Source organism: Nicotiana tomentosiformis, chromosome 1 (genome assembly GCF_000390325.3).
Source record: "Nicotiana tomentosiformis chromosome 1, ASM39032v3, whole genome shotgun sequence".
NCBI classification, from domain to species: domain Eukaryota; kingdom Viridiplantae; phylum Streptophyta; class Magnoliopsida; order Solanales; family Solanaceae; genus Nicotiana; species Nicotiana tomentosiformis.
Genome location: NC_090812.1, coordinates 78054130 through 78073470, shown reverse-complemented (window position 1 = coordinate 78073470; position 19341 = coordinate 78054130). Strand labels below are relative to the sequence as shown.

General features: G+C 34.6%; 4 protein-coding genes and 1 pseudogene across 4 annotated transcripts; 4 read left to right on the top strand and 1 right to left on the bottom strand.

The window, feature by feature from the left end:
* LOC104112137 (auxin-induced protein 15A-like) lies at positions 1–294 on the top strand (annotated as a pseudogene).
* A 2021-nt stretch (positions 295–2315) lies between these two features.
* LOC104112138 (auxin-responsive protein SAUR21-like) lies at positions 2316–3382 on the top strand. The gene has a single exon (XM_070185953.1). The coding sequence runs from the start codon at positions 2923–2925 to the stop codon at positions 3172–3174; it is 252 nt and encodes an 83-aa protein (XP_070042054.1). The 5' UTR covers positions 2316–2922; the 3' UTR covers positions 3175–3382.
* A 5714-nt stretch (positions 3383–9096) lies between these two features.
* LOC104112140 (auxin-induced protein 15A-like) lies at positions 9097–10093 on the top strand. The gene is made up of 2 exons (XM_033660248.2): positions 9097–9156; positions 9250–10093. Exon 2 carries the CDS (start codon positions 9604–9606, stop codon positions 9862–9864), a length of 261 nt encoding a protein of 86 aa, XP_033516139.1. The 5' UTR covers positions 9097–9156; positions 9250–9603; the 3' UTR covers positions 9865–10093.
* Positions 10094–13334: 3241 nt separating this feature from the next.
* LOC108946351 (auxin-induced protein 15A-like) lies at positions 13335–13941 on the top strand. The gene has a single exon (XM_018773194.3). The coding sequence runs from the start codon at positions 13443–13445 to the stop codon at positions 13698–13700; it is 258 nt and encodes an 85-aa protein (XP_018628710.1). The 5' UTR covers positions 13335–13442; the 3' UTR covers positions 13701–13941.
* A 985-nt stretch (positions 13942–14926) lies between these two features.
* On the bottom strand, positions 14927–15359 carry LOC104118960 (protein SMALL AUXIN UP-REGULATED RNA 12-like). The gene has a single exon (XM_009630346.4). It carries the CDS (start codon positions 15329–15331, stop codon positions 14981–14983), a length of 351 nt encoding a protein of 116 aa, XP_009628641.1. The 5' UTR covers positions 15332–15359; the 3' UTR covers positions 14927–14980.
* Between the last annotated feature and the right edge of the window lie 3982 nt (positions 15360–19341).

Sequence of the window (19341 nt, the reverse complement as noted above, 5' to 3'; positions counted from 1 at the left end):
TCTTTCTTATCTCATCTGTACTTAACCGGAGATAATGGCTATTCGTCTGCCTCGTATAATCAAGAAGTCTTCTGCAGTTGGAGATGTTCCAAAGGGCCATTTTGCTGTTTATGTTGGGGAGGAGCAGAAGAAGAGATTTGTAATCCCTATATCATTCTTGAATCAACCTTTATTTCAAGACTTGCTCGGTCAAGCTGAGGAAGAATTTGGCAATTCGATCATCCAATGGGTGGCCTCACAATTCCCTGCAGAGAGGACATATTCATTGACCTTACTTCCCGATTAAGGAACTGAAAAAAGAAACTTTCACAATTTGTAGAGTAGTAAAGCAGGATATGTATTCTGTATAGAAAAAATAATTTTTTTATGTTAGAATGAGGTGGTAAATAGTTATCACTGTCAGATTAGGTAGATTAGTGAACTTTAGCTCCACAAAGACTGATTGTTAGTCCATGTCAAAGAATCATTTTCTACTTTAGGAGCTCCTGGCAAGGCAAGCTGCAACACAAGTTAACGGTGTCCACTTGCCAAGCTGTCAGCATTAATTTGTCTAGCATTTCTGAGACCTCCACTTTTAAATTTTATCCAAGAGTTAAGATTAGCCACACATATTTTGGATTAAGTTCAGGACCAAGTTTGGAAGCACCTGCAGGAACATCCCACTTCCCTTTGTTCTATTGGTATGTGGTGATGGAGAAATCCATATATATATTGAAAAATAAATGCTTACTAAAACACTAAGTTAAAGGTAGGGCCTATTGTCTTGAACCAATGTGACCTAGAGTCATCAATACTTTGGCAATGAATAGAAAAGCAAAACCACGTTACTTCAGGTGCTATTGTCTTCAGCTTGTACCCACAGAATAACTCCTCACCACTGATTAACAGGATAATAAGAGTTGCCATTGTCCTATATAAACACTTTCAGGAAGGTGTCTACAGCCACAACTCTCAGCAAAACTTAAAAGTATTCAAAGTTTTTCTCTGATTTTGAGGTCTTTAGTAGTCCATTCTTTCTTTCCTCGCCTATACTAAAGCTAAAAGAATCATGGCTATTCGTATGCCTCGTATAATCAAGAAGTCTTCCACATCTGCAGATGTTCCCAAGGGATATTTTGCTGTGTATGTAGGTGAGAAGCAAAAGAAGAGATTTGTTATCCCCATATCATTCTTGAGCCAACCTTTATTTCAAGACTTGCCTAGTCAAGCTGAGGAAGAATTTGGCTTCGAACATCCAATGGGCGGTCTCACAATTCCCTGCAGAGAGGACGTCTTTATCGACCTTACTTCTCGTTTGAGGAACTGAGCCAGAAACTTGTTTTCACAATTTTGTAGAGCAGTAAAGCAGGATTTGCACAGTTTGTATAGTTGAAGAGTAGTTAGAGAAGGCTGTAGTTAATGTTAGGATGAGAAATGTTAGTGAACTTAAGTCATGTCAAAGAGATGAATGACTCTTTACTTTTTTCTACTTCAAAGATATTGAAGTACTGAATTTTTTCCACTTGATGGTTCCATTCATTTAGCATTGGTATTTCTTGTGCTTGTGATTCCGTATACTCAAGTCCCGTGTTTGGAAAAAGATTTGCTTTCCTAAGATATTCCCAAACCACTAGTTAACAATGTGCTTGAATGCATTTCTGACTTTTAAGTCACAGGTGAATATATGTAGTTAATCCAATTTATAAAAGGATGAATCTCTTTATTCGTAATTCATCAGTTCCAAACAGACCTTCATATGATCGTATTTTCTCTAATAGTTTAAGCTTATAGATGAGATTGTCACATAATTCACCAGTTCCAAACATACCTTCACCAAGTAATATCTTCTAGCATCTATTTTTCTTCTTCTGATTAGATTCATACACTATTTACCATGCTAAAATTCAGATATGTATCTTTAGTCCAAGGAGATCAATGACTAAATCATTTGGTCTCAAATTATTAGTACAGCACAAGGACATATAAGGAAAAGTCATATGATCCTTCATATGCTACTGTCTTTCATAGGCATCAACCAAACCATCTATCACCACCTATTTTGGGATTTTTTGAGAACCATAATCAGAAGCTTCATGCTAGTTTTCCTATCAACAGTGTTTTTAAATTCTCAATTACTATCATTTTTATTGGGACATTCTCGCCAAAACTAGAGTCTAATTAAGTTTATCAGTATAATTTTGTTCTCTCTATGTCTCTATTACCTCTTCATTATAAGAATTGAGGCTTCAAATACAAGTAAAATGAACTGTTTTCAACCCTCTGGGGCTAATAATGATTACTGAAAAGAAATTGGAGAACCCCCCATACTTTGGATCAAGGTCTAGGCCTAAGCTAAGAAGCACTTGGAAGTTGGAAAGTAGGGTGATAGAAGATTATTTTATTTCCTCAAGGATAATACTTACAACAAAACCATGTTAACATCTACTAATTTTCGGGGATGCGTATCTAGACATAATTAATCACATGGTAGTACAATTCCTCTTTAGCAAGTTGATTTTGAAGGATACTCTTGTTCCAGGTTCAATGAAAAGGTAGGACCTGTTGTCCATGAATTAAGGCCTAATGTTAATTTGCACTAAGTTTGGACAAAGCTAGGAAGCACTTGGCCGAGTGGTACAGGCATGAATAGCTCAAGGCTTCATCTATGCTTTGAAGAAAAGGTAGGGCCTATTGTTCTTGAACTAATAGTGCAAAGTTATTAATAATTGGAAGACAAAAGCATGTGATACTTCAGTGACATTGTCTTCTGCTGGTGTCCACAAATTCCTATTCAACACATATCAGCTGTGTTCTATGAATTGCCATTGCCTATATAAACATATTCAAAGAGGTGTAGCTCTCACCAAACTTGAAAGTATTGAAAGTTTTCTCTGCTTTTGAGTTCTTTAGTAATTCTTTCTTTCTTACTAAAACTAAAAGACCATGGCAATTCTTCGTATGATCAAGAAGTCTTCGACAAGTGGAGATGTTCCCAAGGGCCACTTTGCTGTGTATGTTGGGGAGAAGCAAAAGAAGAGAGTTGTAATACCTATATCATTTTTGAGTCAACCGGCATTTCAAAACTTGCTTAGTCAAGCTGAGGAAGAATTTGGCTTTGATCATCCAATGGGTGGTCTCACAATTCCATGCAGTGAAGACTTTTTCGTTGATCTCACATCTCGCTTGAGGAAGTGACAAGGAAATTAGTCCCCTTTTTTTGCTTACACAATTTTGTAAAGCTATAAAGCAGGATCTCCACTGTGTACAGTTCAGGCGTTAGAAGAAATACTAGTTAGATTTAATGAGTTTAGCTACATAAAGAATGGATGTCATTCTTTTGTCTCTTGACTAAGGACACATTTTTCTACTTCAATAGAAATTGAAGAATGAACCTTTTTACTTCTATTGCTCCATTCTATTTCCATATATTGATGTAATCAATTCATAGCAGTAGAATTTTTTTTTCTCAACTCTCATGGTTTACTTATAATCAGAATGAACTAGAATCTAGTCTTCTAAAGTGGCATAACCCCTTCAGTTAATGACATTATGATCACTACCATGTTGATAAAATGATAACCCAATATGTACTAGAGCTGCAGCATTGTGGAAGTACTGAGTGCAACTGAATGCAACAGAAAATGAATGCAAAAATTTTCTCTTAATAAGAATAATATCTGTAATTTTCTTGAATATTTACTCAAATTTCTGGCATTAATAAGGTTATGACTCATAATTTAATGAATATCTGCATAACATAGACACAGACATGTTGATAGCCAGTAAAAAAAATTTGTTCTCTACGATTAGTGAAACATTTCACAAAATCTGCTGAAATAATTTAGGTAATTCTGATATGGAAAGTTGATCCTACATAATGACTTAGCATGAGGGACCAAACAAGTTGTTAGATATTGCAGTAAATTTATTTGTAATTGCAGACCAAGTGGTCCAGACCTGAATCATAACAAGACAATTACCTGTTATTATCAGTCTGATCTCGAAAGATCCTGTATTGACAATTACTCAATGTTATCAAGTTGATTTCTAAAGATCCTGTGTTCTCGATCTTTTCATGAAAAACAGTAGGGAAGCAATGGTATATGTATTTGACAATGAGTTGGAAAACAAAACCATGTGATACTTCATCTGCTATTGTCAATCAACAGTGCAACAAATGCCTCTCCACCAGTGAAATCGTACATATGATTGACTTGTTTGCTCTTAATATTCTTATATAAATGGACACATAGTTTCCATCTGGGGTATGTTTTGGTCCAATGAATCATCATATGGCACCACATCATATTTATGGATTTGATTCTAAGAAATCCTTTGTTCCATGTAGGAGAAAAATGTAGGACCTATTGTTCTTGAACTTATATGAGCTGAAGTAATAAATAATGTCAATTAGTTGGACGACAGGACCATGTGGTTATGGATATGTCATTGTCTTCCACTGATGCCCAACCCAAATGGCTCTTCACCACAAGTCATGAGATTTTACGACTTTCCATTTGCTTATATAAACATGTTTTGAGAAGTTCCACACCACCACAGCTATCCACAAAACTAGAGAACTACTCAAAATTTCTCTTCATCCTTTACTCATCTTAAATAAAAGATCATGGCTATCCGTATGCTTCGTATTATCAAGAAGTCTTCTACAACTGGAGATGTTCCCAAGGGATATTTTGCTGTTTATGTTGGAGAGAAGCAGAAGAAGAGATTTGTGATTCCCATATCATTCTTAAGTCAACCGACATTTCAAGATTTGCTTAGTCAAGCTGAGGAAGAATTTGGCTTCGATCATCCAATGGGTGGTGTCACAATTCCCTGCTCAGAGGACATCTTCATTGGCATCACTTCTCAGTTTAGGATATAAGAATATAATTGAGAATCATCTTTCCGTTTATAGGTCTCACAATTTTGTATACGAAAGCAGGAGATCTGTTTTGTACAGTTGATTAGTTATTAGAAGTTAAGTGATGAGGCTTAGCACCAAAAAAATTGGTGTTTTTTAACTCAAAAAGACTCTAATTCAAAGAGTAGAGACACAACATTAATTGTTTTCTCTTGCTACAAATTTATCCGAAAGAGATTTTTCTTAAATGGATGAACAATTTAGCTTATATACTTGGCCAAGATATAACTTTGAATTATTGACATGTGGGATACAAGTTGGATATTTTGCTCTTTGAATTTTTTGAGAGGTGCGAGTGGAGGAGGTTGTAAAAGAATTTAATTGTTTTTGAGAGTGTGAGTGATGGGTTTTACTAAAGATAGACTCTCATACTGAACTCGTACATTAATCCAAAATCTTTAAAGCAGGAGTAGCTCAAAATCTTTAGTGAGCAATTCCTAACAACAACCTTACGACGCTAATCAGCTTCTTCAAGATCCTTAGCCCAAAAAATCCCTTTACTTTTATAAACCATTTTTTTCCTCCATTTTTGCCAAAATAAGTTCCATGCTCTTGCTCTCCATCACTTCTCTTCCGTGCATTCAAATGGTGTTCGAAATGTCAACTTTGGGCTAAGTGATTCACGCCCTTTTACATGAATATTCTGGTTTGCTTTTAAGCGTGTATGTGTGCTCTGCTTTGGTTGATTTGTATGCCAAGTCATTGTTTACCTAGAGTGCCGCCATGTTGTTCGATGAAATTCCTGTGAAGAACACTGCTCTGAATTTCTTAACAATGCAAAACCATTTGTAAGGGTACAGTTTAATCAACTCCCCATCTAAAAAATTTGCTATTATCAGGACCAATAGATTATTAACTTTTCTGTTTTCTCCTTTGAACCAGCCTTCCTTTCCCGAGCTTATACAAAATGTAAAACAATACCAGGGGAAAAGACATCACCATTCATTTCCATGCTGATGTTCATTTATCAGCCAGACCATCTTGTGAGTTGCTCTTCTGATTTACAGCTATGCCTTCTAATACAGTATACTCCCCCGTCCACTTTTATGTGATAATGTTTGACTTAGCACGGAGTTTAAGAGAAAGAAAGAAATACTTTTGAAACTTGAGTTCTAAAACAAGCCATAGAGATTTGTGTGGTTATAAATCATATCTTTAAGGTTAAGACGAGAAGTTTAAAGTTGAATTGTTTCTAAATATAGAAAAATATCATTCTTTTTGGGATCGATTAAAAAAGAACGTGTGCCGCATAAAATGGGACAGAGGAAGTAATGAATAAACTACCCGATGCTAGGATCAAACAATTTAGAAGTTTTGATTACTTAAACACTAGACCAAGAATTGAAATAGTCATGTACTTGCCTAAATCAATATCTTAGCTTGCTACTTCTTGTTGGTTCTGCTCTTCACATAAACTGTAAAGAGTTGATGCTTTGGTGTAGTTGATTAACTTATCATTTGACACTATAGCTAGAGGAGGAATTAGGCTCTCCATGCACTAAGAAGCATGTTGTTCTCGAGTCACCTGATGAGCATTCAGAGGCTATTTCTCTCCTGTCCAGAACTCGTTTTAGTTTTACTGTACATTTTGAGGTCTTTGTACCTAGTACCATGCAGGCCTAGCTCTGGCTATGAAGTGCTGTTCAAAGTCAACTTGTTGTGGTTTATATAATCTGATCAAATATTGATTTTCTTGACAAATTTAAGCCAGCATGTTGTTTTTGTGGATTAGTACCAGTCTATATCATAATTGCTCTGGCTGTCCATAAGCTTCTGCATTCTTCTCTTTGCTTGTTTCCTACAAAATTACAGCTGAGGTCCACCCATGCTCAGCATTGGCTCAACAAAAGTAGTTGGTTTTGTTTTTCTTTGACCAGAAACATGGCATGACCTTCTTATTGATAAATGAAACTGGAGAAATATTCTAACCTTATCCAATTCTCTATTATTTCCATTACTAATCATCACAATTTGACCGTTTTTAAGTGATCTCGAAGCCTTTAACTGCAGCACCACTTGGTACCAAAAGAGTAAGACAGTAGTTTTTTGTCATAAGAACCAACTTGTGTCCTGTGCCACTGCTTTAGCAATATGGATGATCAGATTTTTGTCTAAAATTCTCAGGATATGCCCTTATAGATTCGCGTTTGATGATCAATCATTGGAATTCTGACTACAACTTATTGATTTAACTTCAAGAAATGGCTAGAGGTGGTCCCTAACTAAACCATTTTTCAAGAAGATGAGGTTTCCATATGTTCTTTGTTGTGAAGATCAGGGGGACCCTCTTCTTTTAGACTAGTCTTAATATATTTTATTGTATGACAATGATTTGGAAGGCAAAACCATGTCTTACTTGAGGTGCTATTGTTTTTAGCTGGTGCCCACAAAATACTATTCAATGCACATCATTAGGACTCTACAACTTGTCATTGGCCTATATACACATATACAAAGAAGGGTTTACCATAACAGCTCTCACCAAAACTTGAAACCATACAAAGCTTTTCTCTGCTTTCAGGGTCCTTTTTTGACAAGTACTTTCAGGGTCCTTACTAATTCTCCCCTTTCTTAATTTCTCATCTGTATTGAACTTAACGACCATGGCTATCTGTATGCCTCGTATAATGAAGAAGTCTTCTACAGCTGGAGATGTTCCAAAAGGACACTTTGCAGTGTATGTTGGAGAGAAGCAGAAGAAGAGATTTGTGATCCCTATATCATTCTTGAGCCAACCTTCATTTCAAGACTTGCTAAGTCAAGCAGAGGAAGAATTTGGCTTTGATCATCCAATGGGTGGTGTCACAATTCCTTGCTCAGAGGACATCTTCATTGGCATAACTTCCCAGTTTAGGATTTAAGTATATAGTTTAGATCATTTTTCCTTTTTAGATCTCACAATTTTGTATATCAAAGTAGGATATCCATCTTGTATAGTTGAAGTTGGTTAATTAGAAGCTATGTAAAGCTTAGCACCACAAAAATTGGCGCTTTTTGACTCACAAAGACACTAATTCAAAGAATACAGATACAACATTCTTTTCTCTCACTTAATGCATCCGAAAGAAATTTATCTTGCGGTGCTGAAAAATTCAGCTTATCCACTTCGCCAATATATAAGATAGAGTTTTCTGTGTTCTAACTGTGTATAAGATATTTATAGAAGTAGGTCACTTACAAGGTATACAAATAAATTTTTATGATTAGTATTTAGTAATTGGTAACCTAATAACCTATTATAATAAACCGTGCTATTAGTGCACAAAATGTTTATGCTATCCGCTGTATATTAGTTAAATCCCTTGAAATATTGCCTGATTTGTTCTTCTTGTCTTCAAAATATCAACTTTGGCATATCCAGAAATTGTTTACGAAGAATGCAGCTGTGTTGTTCGATGAAATTCCTGTAAAGAACACTTCCTTTCAGGCTGCCCTGAAGATAAGATGTGGGTGAGGGGCCTTGCATCGGCGAGGAAGATTTCATTTCCATGCTGATGTTCATTACCAGCCCGTGCATTTTGTGAGTTGCTCTTCTGTTTTAACAAATAAACCGCCCAATGCTAGGACCAAACCATTTAGAAGTTTAGATTACTTAAAACATTAAAATAATCCAAGAATTGAAATAATCATGTACTTGCCTAAATCAATTTCTTAGCTTGCACTGGTTAAAGTTGACGCGTTTGTGTAGTTGCTAAGATTATCATTTGAAATTATAGCTTGAGGATGAATTAGGCTTTCCGTTTGTCTCTGTCTCTTGTATCATACAGGTCATAGCTCTGGCTGTTCATAAATACTTAGAAGTTTGGTATAGGAATTTAGATGGCTAGTAAAGTGCTGTTCAAAGTCAACTTGTTATTAGATTTATATAATTTGATCATTTCAAGGTGCACTGTGTCAATTGATTTTCTTGACAAATTTAAGCCAGCATATCGTTCTTGTACCAGTCTATTATCTTAATTTTCTGACCAGATTAAAGATAAGCTTCTGCGTTTTTCTCTTGCTTGTTTCCTACAAAATTAGTGTTGAGGTTCCACCAATGATCATCATTGGCACAATACAAGTAAACACTGGTTGGTTTTGTGTAGCTTTGACCAGAAACATTGCATGGCCTATGACCTTATTATTGATAAATGAAACTGGAGAAATATTCTAACTTTATCCAATTCTCTATTTCCAGTAATAATCATCACAATTTGAAAATTTTATAAGTGTTCTCGAAGTCTTCAACTGCACCACCACTTGGAACCATAAGAGTAGGTAGATTATTTTCATAGGAACCAACTTGTATCCTGGGCCATTGCTTTAATTAACACTATAGATGGTCAAATTTCGTCCAAATTTCTCAGGACATGCCCTCATAGATTCGCATTTGATGATCAATCATTTGAATTCTGACTACAACTTGTTGATTTAACATCAGTGGGACCTTCTGCTTTTAGACTAGTCTCAATGTATAAATAGTATGACAATGAGTTGGAAGACAAAACCATGTGATACTTCAGGTGCTATTGTCTTTAGCTGGTGTCCACAGAATGCCTATGCACATAAGTAGGATTTTCTAACTTGTCATTGGCCTATATAAAGAAGCGTTACAATAACATCATTCAGCAAAACTTAAAATCGTACAAAGCTTTTCTCTCCTTTCAGGGTCCTTACTAATTTTGTTCCTTATTTGCTCATCTATATTGAACTTAACAACCATGGCTATCCGTATGCCTCGTATAATAAAAAAGTCTTCTAAAGCTGGAGATGTTCCGAAGGGTCATTTTGCTGTTTATGTTGGGGAGAAGCAGAAGAAGAGATTTGTAATCCCCATATCGTTCTTGAGTCAACCTTTATTTCAAGACTTGCTTAGTCAAGCTGAAGAAGAATTTGGCTTTGATCATCCAATGGGTGGTCTCACAATTCCTTGCGACGAGGATGTCTTCATTGATCTTATTTCTCACTTGAGTAGGATATGAGGTTTTTCCTTTCACAGTTTTGTAAAGAATAGGATTTCCAGTTTGTACAATAGATGAATTAGGAAAGACACATTGTTTTACCTTATTACTGGAAATTAGATAGAGGGGGCTACTGTCAGCTGCAATAGTAGATCCCAATTTTGAATGTAATTTTCAGTAGCTGATGTCAAAAAGACATACAGCACATTCATTAGCAAATGAAATCTGTTCATATTCACTCTTTAGCCAATTGGATTTTCAGTATTCTTGTTGGATAAATTTCTTTTCAAGACTCTTTCTCCATTATATGGGAATTGGAGCTTCTAATGTGCTAAAAGTCTTTTATAATTAATTCTAAAGGAGACGCTTTATCTGGCACTTATCCAGAACACTGAAAGTTTTTGGCAATGACAACAAAGAAAACTTAATATTTGTAGCAGAATTTTCAAACTATCAAAGAAGTGACATTAATAGACCACACTCCATTAGATATTTCTATTTTCTGCTCTTTTAAGAATAAATCTCTGGTTTGATTTATTAGAATTTCTACTGAACAGCTGAAAAACTTGGATTTTTCTGATCGTGAAGTTAATTAAATCATCAGATTAGAACAACTTATGATATGAGGATAAAAATTGTATCTTATTTTAGTCAGCTTATTTCTAAAAATATTTATTAGTACATCTGTACATATTTTCTGGTGGGTTACCAAATATAGCTATGTAAGTATTCTTATGTTGCTTGTTTTCAGGTTATTAAATCCAAATTCATAAGTTTTTGTGTTTTACATACTTCAAGTATAAAATCTATATACCTCAATTGCATGTTGCCCAGTAGAGTTCTTTATAATTGAAGAGTAACTAGACCAAGCAATTAGAAACGCCTTTTTTGTTCTCTTTTTCTTTATCTTTACTATTCAGGAGCTAAAGTTCACCTTTATCCTCTTTCATTTTTCTCAATTTTTTTTTCGATTTTGCAAAATAAGTTTGTTGCCCAAAGCCTAACACATAATTGAATTCCCAGAATTAGTCAAATTTGTATGTTAGAGATCAGGTGTTTTGTTTGTTATAATATTAGGAAAGAGTTCCTAAACCTCCATATACAAAATAATATATTATCCATATACAAAATTGTGACATTCTTAATAGATGAGGTAAGAGTAGCCAAATATTTTGGATTAAGTTCAGGACCAAGCTAGACAGCACCTGGAAGCTGGAACATCCCACTTTCCTTTGTTCTATTGGTTCTAGTGATGGATATTCCATTTTATTTGAATAAATTCTTACCAGAAAACCATGTTAATGACAAGAAATGTCTAGGTGTATATTTAGACATGAATAATCACTCTAGGATACATCTTTCTTTAGCAATTTGGTTGTGAGGCATATGCTATGTTCCAACTTCAGGGAAAAGGCAGGGCCTGATGTCTTGATCTTAAATAGACTAAATTGAAAATTAGTTGGAAGGCAAAACCATGTTACTTCAGATACTATTGTATTCCGTGGGTGCCCACGAAATAACTCTTTACCATCAATAGGATTCTCTGAGTTGCCATTTGGCCTATATAAACACATTCAAAGAGTGACTACTACCACAGCTCTCAGTTTAAAACATTCAAAGATTATTTTTCTGCTTTAGTAGTTCTTCTTTTACTTCTTTGCTCTTATACATTAAAACTAAAAGATCATGGCTATTCGTATAATCAAGAAGTCTTCCACAAGTGGAGATGTTCCAAAAGGCCATTTTGCTGTGTATGTTGGGGAGAAGCAAAAGAAGAGATTTCTAATCCCCGTATCGTTCTTGAGTCAACCTTTATTTCAAGACTTGCTTAGTCAAGATGAGGAAGAATTTGGCTTTGATCATCCTATGGGTGGTGTCACAATTCCTTGCAGTGAGGATGTGTTCGTTGATCTCACATCTCGCTTGAGGAAGTGAGAAGGAAATTAACCAGTCAACAGGTTTTGCTTACACAATTTGTAAAGCTGTAAAGTAGGATTTCCTGAGTGTACAGTTCAGGAGTTAGAAGAAACAGTAATTTGAAGTTAGAATGAGGAGTGTTACCACCCTCTGACTAGGTAGACTAATGAATTTAGCTCCATATTGAATGGATGTTATTCCTCTATTCTCATGACTAAGGACACATTTTTCTACTTCAATAGAAATTGAAGTAATGAACTTTTTTACTTCTATGGTTCGAATCAATTCCATATATTGATGGAATAATTTATTGCAATATAATAATTCTTGTTCAACTTTCTTGGTTTTGTAAGTGCACCTGAATGCAATAGAAAAAATATTTTGAAGATGTGATAAGAGCTACCATGTTTACCATTTGGCTTTCCAATTACCTGTGGCGCTTAGGAATGTGAAAACATCTTTTTCTTTCAAGCTAAGCTCCCTGCTTACTTGATAACACTCTCCGAATATGTGGTATTCATTTTTAGTTTACTGTTTGATTTCTGTTGTTAATCCTATTTATGGCAAGAACACAGAATGGATGAGTCTGTTTTCTTAAATGAAGCTATCCTACATTATCATTGGTTCAAGAGTTGTTATAATTTTAAGCTTTTCATGTTTCCCAATAATCTTACCCCTGATGCAGATCTGAGCTTGTTGATCGGTTTTGTTTGTTCGTATTTGATTCAACATCTTCAACATCTCCGCTGCTGATTGAAACAAATGTAACTTAATTAACTCTAAGATATAACATCTGTACTCACAATGGAAATTCGGAAACTATAGACATGGGGACAGGTTAATAGTGAGTAAACATTTCTGCCCTCTACTGTTTGGAAAATTTGCTGAAATAACTCCGGTAATCCTAATCAGGAAAGTTGATCCTATATAATGACCTTAGCATGAGGGACCAAACAAGTTGTCAGACATTGCAGTAAATTTATTTCTAATTGCAAAACAAGTGGTACGGACCTGAATAATTACAGGACAATCACCCGTTGTTATCAATTTGATTTCTAAAGATCCTGTGTTTTCTATCATGTCATAAAAATACTCGGGCCTACTGATCATCAGTCACAATGGCCTAAAATCATAAATACTTGACAATCAGTTGGACGGCAAAACCATGTGATACTTCATCTGCTATTGTCAATCAACAGTGCAACAAATGCCTCTTCACCACTGAAATTTGAGATATAATTCACTTGTTTTCTCTTATAGGAGTAGTTCTTACTTAAATTGACACAAAGTTTGTATATGGGGTATGTTTTTGTCCTAATGGATAGTGTTCCAGACACAAATCATCATAAGGGACCATACATTCGTATGCATTTGATTCTATAAGAAAAGGTGTAGGACCTATTGTTCTTGAAATTATATGAGCTAAAGTAATTAATCATGTCAATTAGTTGGAAGGCAGGACCATGTGGTTATTGGTATGTCATTGTCTTTCACTGATGCCCAATCCAAATGGCTCTACACCACAAAATCATGATCTTTTACGACTTTCCATTTGCTTATATAAACATGTTTTGAGAAGTTTTACACCACCACAGCTCTCCACAAAACTAGAAAACTACTCAAAGCTTTCAGAATATTAGTATTTCTTCTTTTCATCGTTTGCTCATCTTAAAGAAAAAATCATGGCTATCCGTGTTCCTCGTATAATCAAGAAGTCCTCAACATCCCTTGATGTTCCCAAGGGCTATTTTGCTGTTTATGTTGGGGAGAAGCAGAGGAAGAGATTTGTAATTCCCATAGCATATTTGAGCCAGCCTTTATTTCAAGATTTGCTTAGTCAAGCTGAGGAAGAATTTGGCTTCAATCATCCTATGGGTGGTGTCACAATTCCCTGCTCAGAGGACATCTTCATTGGAATCACTTCTCAGTTTAGGATTTAAGAATATAGTTGAGATCTTTTTTTTAGGTCTCACAATTTTGTTTATCATATTAGGAGATCGGCTCTTGTACAGTTGATTAGTTAGGATCTCAATGAGGCATAGCACCACAAACATTGGTTCTTTTGACTCGCAAAGACTAATTCAAAGAATACATATACCACATCCATTTTTCTCACTTAATGTGTCCAAACGAAATTTATCTTGAAATTCTGAATAATTCAGCTTCTACACGTTTCTAGGATGTAGTGTTGACACTACAAATAACTTTTACACTATGAGTGTATTTTAACTGGTTATATAGCAGATTATTTCGTTGATCTTGTATTTTCCAAGTTAGGATTACTATAGAAAGTCTCATGACTTTAACCTGATGGACAATGGTTTAAGTTTCTCTCTTTCTACTGCTTTATGTTCTTTCACTGGAATCTTTGCATTTGAATTAGGTTAACAGATTCATACATGTGTTATTCCAAAAGTTCATGACTCGGAAACTGATACTTATTTCTTTCTGCAAATTTGTTGTTTGAAATATATGACAATGTTGAACCGGTAAGTTAGCTACTTAAAAGGCAGTTTCTTGGCCTAAAAAATGAGAGCATATCAGGCTGAGAAAAAATGAATTTCATAACGCTGCAAAACCATTTGTAAAGGGTACAGATAAATCTACTCCATGCCTAAAAGAATAGCTATTATCAGGAATAGTAGATTATTAACTTTTCTATATTTTGTAAATCTAGAATCTTCAAAGAATTGAAATAGTCATGAACTTGCTTAAATCAATTACTTAGCTTAATATTTGTTGTTGGTTCCGTTTTATTCATGTAAACTGTTTAGATTTGATTTTTTTATTTTTTTTTGTCTAATAAGCCAGTTGTTCTTGAGTCATATGATGAAATTGCTTTCACGTAGCATTCAGAGGCCATTGCATATGGCTTAAATTAGGTCAACCATTGCATGAAAGAAAGGAAGATCTAACGATGAATGATTGAGAGACATTTATAATTCTCTCTGAGGGTGCAACAAAGCACCAGCGCTGCAAAGAAAAACTTCCATTTTTTTTTTCTTTTACAAATCTGATTCTGACCATAAAAAGAACTAAGGATATAATGTGTTTCCTAGGTTTTTATTTTTCTTTTTTAATTTTAAAAAAGGAAAAACGCCGTTGCCAGGGATCGCCGTTGGTGTTAAGATTGAATTACAAACTAGAAAGTACCACCCAAAAAAAATGGAATAAAGAAAGATGTTACAAAAAAGAGAAACGAAAAAACACAATTTGGTATTCACAATATTTTCTTCTTTTCAGGTACTTCACTATAACAAATAATGGAAGTTAGTGACCGGAAAACAACTTCTTCGCAGGGAATAGTGATGCCCATGTCGTGATCAAATCCAAATTCTTCTTCAGCGCATTGGAGGAGGCACTGAAACTCAAGGTGATTTAAGAAAGAAATTGGTACAATATATCGAGTTCGGTTCTCTCCCACGTAAACTGCAAAATGTCCTTTAGGTACGTCAATGGGAAGGTGAGCTTCATCATTATAGCATTGCTTCTTACCCAAACTCGAACACCTTTTCATAATTTGCTTCAAAACTGCGGCTTGTGGTAGCTTGTTTGATTTTCTAATGGCCATTTTTATATATTTTCTTGAAGAAATCTAAAGAAACTGGAGAGCTTTAGGAAGAAGAAGAAGAAATACTAATAGTACTTTTTTGTGTTTGAGGGAAAGAGAGGCTACTAAAGAAGTAGTGCTGTTTGGGGTAGAGGGATGTGGAGTGAAATTATAATTTATGGAGGAAAACCACATCTTTTTTAATCCGTTGTGTGATTTCTGTGTCCTGCCACAACAAGAAAATGGAGTAGTTTTCAAGGGATTAGAATCTGTGAAATCTTGTACTAACACAATAAATCACTAAGTTCTGGACTGCTGATGCTGTATCTCATTCTAGATTGTTTTTATCAAACACAACTATTTTGGGTTAAGAGTGGTCATAGGCAAATGGATAATTTCTAAGTGGAGTTGAAAGATTCAGTAAACATGTTCACTAATTACATAGTATTTCTCGATGAATTGAAGGAATTGTACGACTACAACTAGATAAGCACATTATTCCGTAGATTTCCTACTGTCCAATAATATTTCTTTGAGCATTCCATTTATGTTTTTGAAGAAACCAACGTATTTTTAAGCGAGAAAAACAATATTATATCTATACATAGGCATCACTCAAGAATTAGACAACCAACACATTGGTACTTGAATGATACTAATAATATTTTAACCAAAAACAGTTGTTCCAAAGATATGATGTTGTATACAAGAAATTACCAGTCAATTAGCATTATTTGACTTTTTTTTCACTCAATTAAAATTTATCATCGATATCAATGAACGAGTTTGTATTCACAAGGGTAGAGTACAAAAATAATATACTCCCTCCGTTCCCTTTCACTGGTATAATATTCTATAAATAAATTTTCACTTTTACTTGTCACTTTTAACATATCAAGAGAAGACAATTTCTTTTATCCTGTAATACCATCAATATTAATTACTCATTTCAAATCATTTTCTCAATTTACTAAAAATAAGTACTCCCTGAGTTCACTTTTACTTGTCCGATATTCTAAAAATAGATTTTCACTTTTACTTGTCACTTTTAGCATAACAAGAGAAGACAATTTCTTTTTTCCTGTTGTACTCATAATATAATATTAATTGCTCATTTCAAATTATTTTCTCAAATTCATTAAAAATATGCATCAACTAATATGGGTATCATGGTAAATTATGTACTTCATTTATTATTTCTTAAGGGGTGTGCAAAGTACATAGTGGACAAGTAAAAGTAAACGGAGGGAGTATCAATTAATATGGGTATCATGGTAAATTATGCACTTCATTTATTATTTTTTAAAAAGCTTGCAAAATCTATAATGAACAAGTGAAAGTGAACAGGGGGAGTATAAGGTTTGAAGGAAGCAAGGGAAAACGTAACTTTATACTTCTAACACGTAAACAAATATCTCAAAAATAAAAATTTCCTTATTCTAAAACCCAACTCCATTGACTCCTAGGAGGTTCCCTTGTTGAATATTTTTTGCATGGTCAGTTTTACGATATCTTCACCACAACAGAAAGATTCTTGGTCCTATCTCACAAAGAACAACATAGAATTGTCGGCAAAAGTAGAAAATATCATTAGCTCTTTATGATTCGGTATAAAGAATGGCAGCTTGATGATCCGATTTCTTTCGGCCCATTTCAACTTTTTGCAATCGTCTAACACCAAGACATGGAGCTCATCATTTACTAGTTGAGCGAATGAGAGTCGGCCCTTCCATTCCAAGAGATTAGTGTTGCTCAACTTTGAGAAGAAACCTCCACCTCTAGGGAAAGTAGTATGACCAATGTAGATCTCATTACCATATCCAAAACATCAACTTCAACGTCAAGATCATCATCCTCCGTTTCAACGTACCAAATGCAATAAGCAACCTCCTTTCTAAAGAAAACCTCAATTCTTTACCTTTTTCGGCCATCACTATTAGAAATTCGGTAAAAACGACCAAAAAAATCGACCAACGTTGGTCGATAATGGCCAATAACCGACCAAAATACGACCATTTACGTGTGGACGGTATTTTAGGGGTCGGAAAGTCATACTAACCAAAGTTGGTCAGAAATTACCGACCAACTTTGGTCGGTCAATTAAATTCAAAAAAAAATTGCAATAAAAACCGAACAACTTTGGTCGGTTTTTTCAAGACCAAAGTTGGTCGGTATTTTAATTATGTAATCAAAAGATTCAACATCTGGGAATCGAACTAGGGTCTGTACTGTGGCAGGATACTATTCTACCACTAGACAATTGGTGCATTTTATTTTAAGACTGTCTTTTATTTGATTTATACTCTTTAATTGTATTTTCGCACGAAAATAGCCGACCAAAGTTGGTCGGTTTTATTAAAAAGTAAAATTACCGACCAAAGTTGGTCATTTTTTTAAATGACTGGCCGAATTAACCGCCTTTGGTCGGTTTTTTAATATTAATTTTTATTTATTTTAATTGAAAAACCGACCAAAGTTGATCGGTTTCTTGAAAAATAATTTCGCGGGACTCAAAAATAGTTTCCCGCATTTTTGCGCCAAAGAAAACCGACCAAAGTTGGTCGGTTTCGTAAAATAAAATTAAAAAATAAAATATTTTTAAAAACCGACCAAAGACCAAAGTTAGTCGGTCGACCTTGGTCGGTTTTTGCCGAATTTCTAGTATTGCATCTCGTTCACTGTTCAATAAATTAGGTGGTGGTACTTCAATGGCTCGCCAAAAAAAGTAGTTTGATCGCTCCCAATCCCAAGAGTAAGCACTACTAAAAATTCGCTATTTTTCGACTACTAAAATAGTCGGAAAGTAGTCGAAAAAGTACTTATATTGACTACTTTCCGACTGATTTAGAGTAGTCGGAAAAAGGTAGGTCGGAAAAGTTTTTTCTCCAAAAATTAGAAAAGGGAGCTATTTTCCTACTGAAGTAGTCAAAAAATAAAAAAAATTATTATTTATTTTAAAAAATATTTCTGACTACTGTAGTCGGAATATTATATAAATAATAATTATTTATTAGTTATTTTATTTTATTTTTCGACTACAGTAGTCGAAAAATGCATTATTTTGAGCTCATTTGCCAACTACTGTAGTCGAAAAATCATTATGCTGGGCACATTTTTTGACTACAGTAGTCAGAAAACTAGGTTGATTTTTTGGCAGAATACTGCCATTTTATTAGCACACCACATGTCAAATGACCAATACTATAAACAACCAATTCAACAACCTAATTCCAACCAGTGTTTTAAAAGGCGTGGGTGTAAGGCGAGGCGTTTTACATATGCCTCAGCGGGGCGTAAGCCCCATAGGTATTCAATTTTTAATATTTTATTAAATAATATAATGACAGTAAATATTTATAAACAGGTAAAATTGCATAAAAATTGAAGATATATATGTGTGGGGGGTGCTCCATCCCCACAAAAAACTAATCAAAACAATCTATTATACGCTACTTACAAGCACAAGTAATTTGAGTCTAAAAGAATAAAAAAAATTTATATGGAGAAACAAAAAGGATGATTAACCCCCAATTTGAACTTTGAATTTGCTGCTATGAAGGAGAATGTAGTTCTCTTTGTATTTGCAAAAAAAATTAAATATTCGTTGCTTTTGGGAAATATTAACAGACTAGCGGACAAGATAAAAATTGGGAAAGACCATGAATTAGGGCTTAAATAAATAAAAAAGGTTTTGACTTTTAAATTTAATACTTTTGAGTAATTACCAAATTGACTTTTGAGAATTTAGGTATTATATGAAGGACTTATTCGATAAATTTTATTTTAATTTGAAAAAGTCTCTGAGGCTTACTCCTCACTAAAAAAACGTGCCTCGAACGCCCGGGCATACGCCCCGAACGCCCGGGCGTACGCCTCTTGAGACTTTCGCCCTACACCATTGCCCCGGGGCTCGTCCCGAAAACGCCTTTTAAAACAGTGATTCCAACTAAACAATCAACTCAACCAACCAATTTCAACTACACAACCAATTCCAACTAAACAACCTAATAATCAAACCAACCAATTCCAAC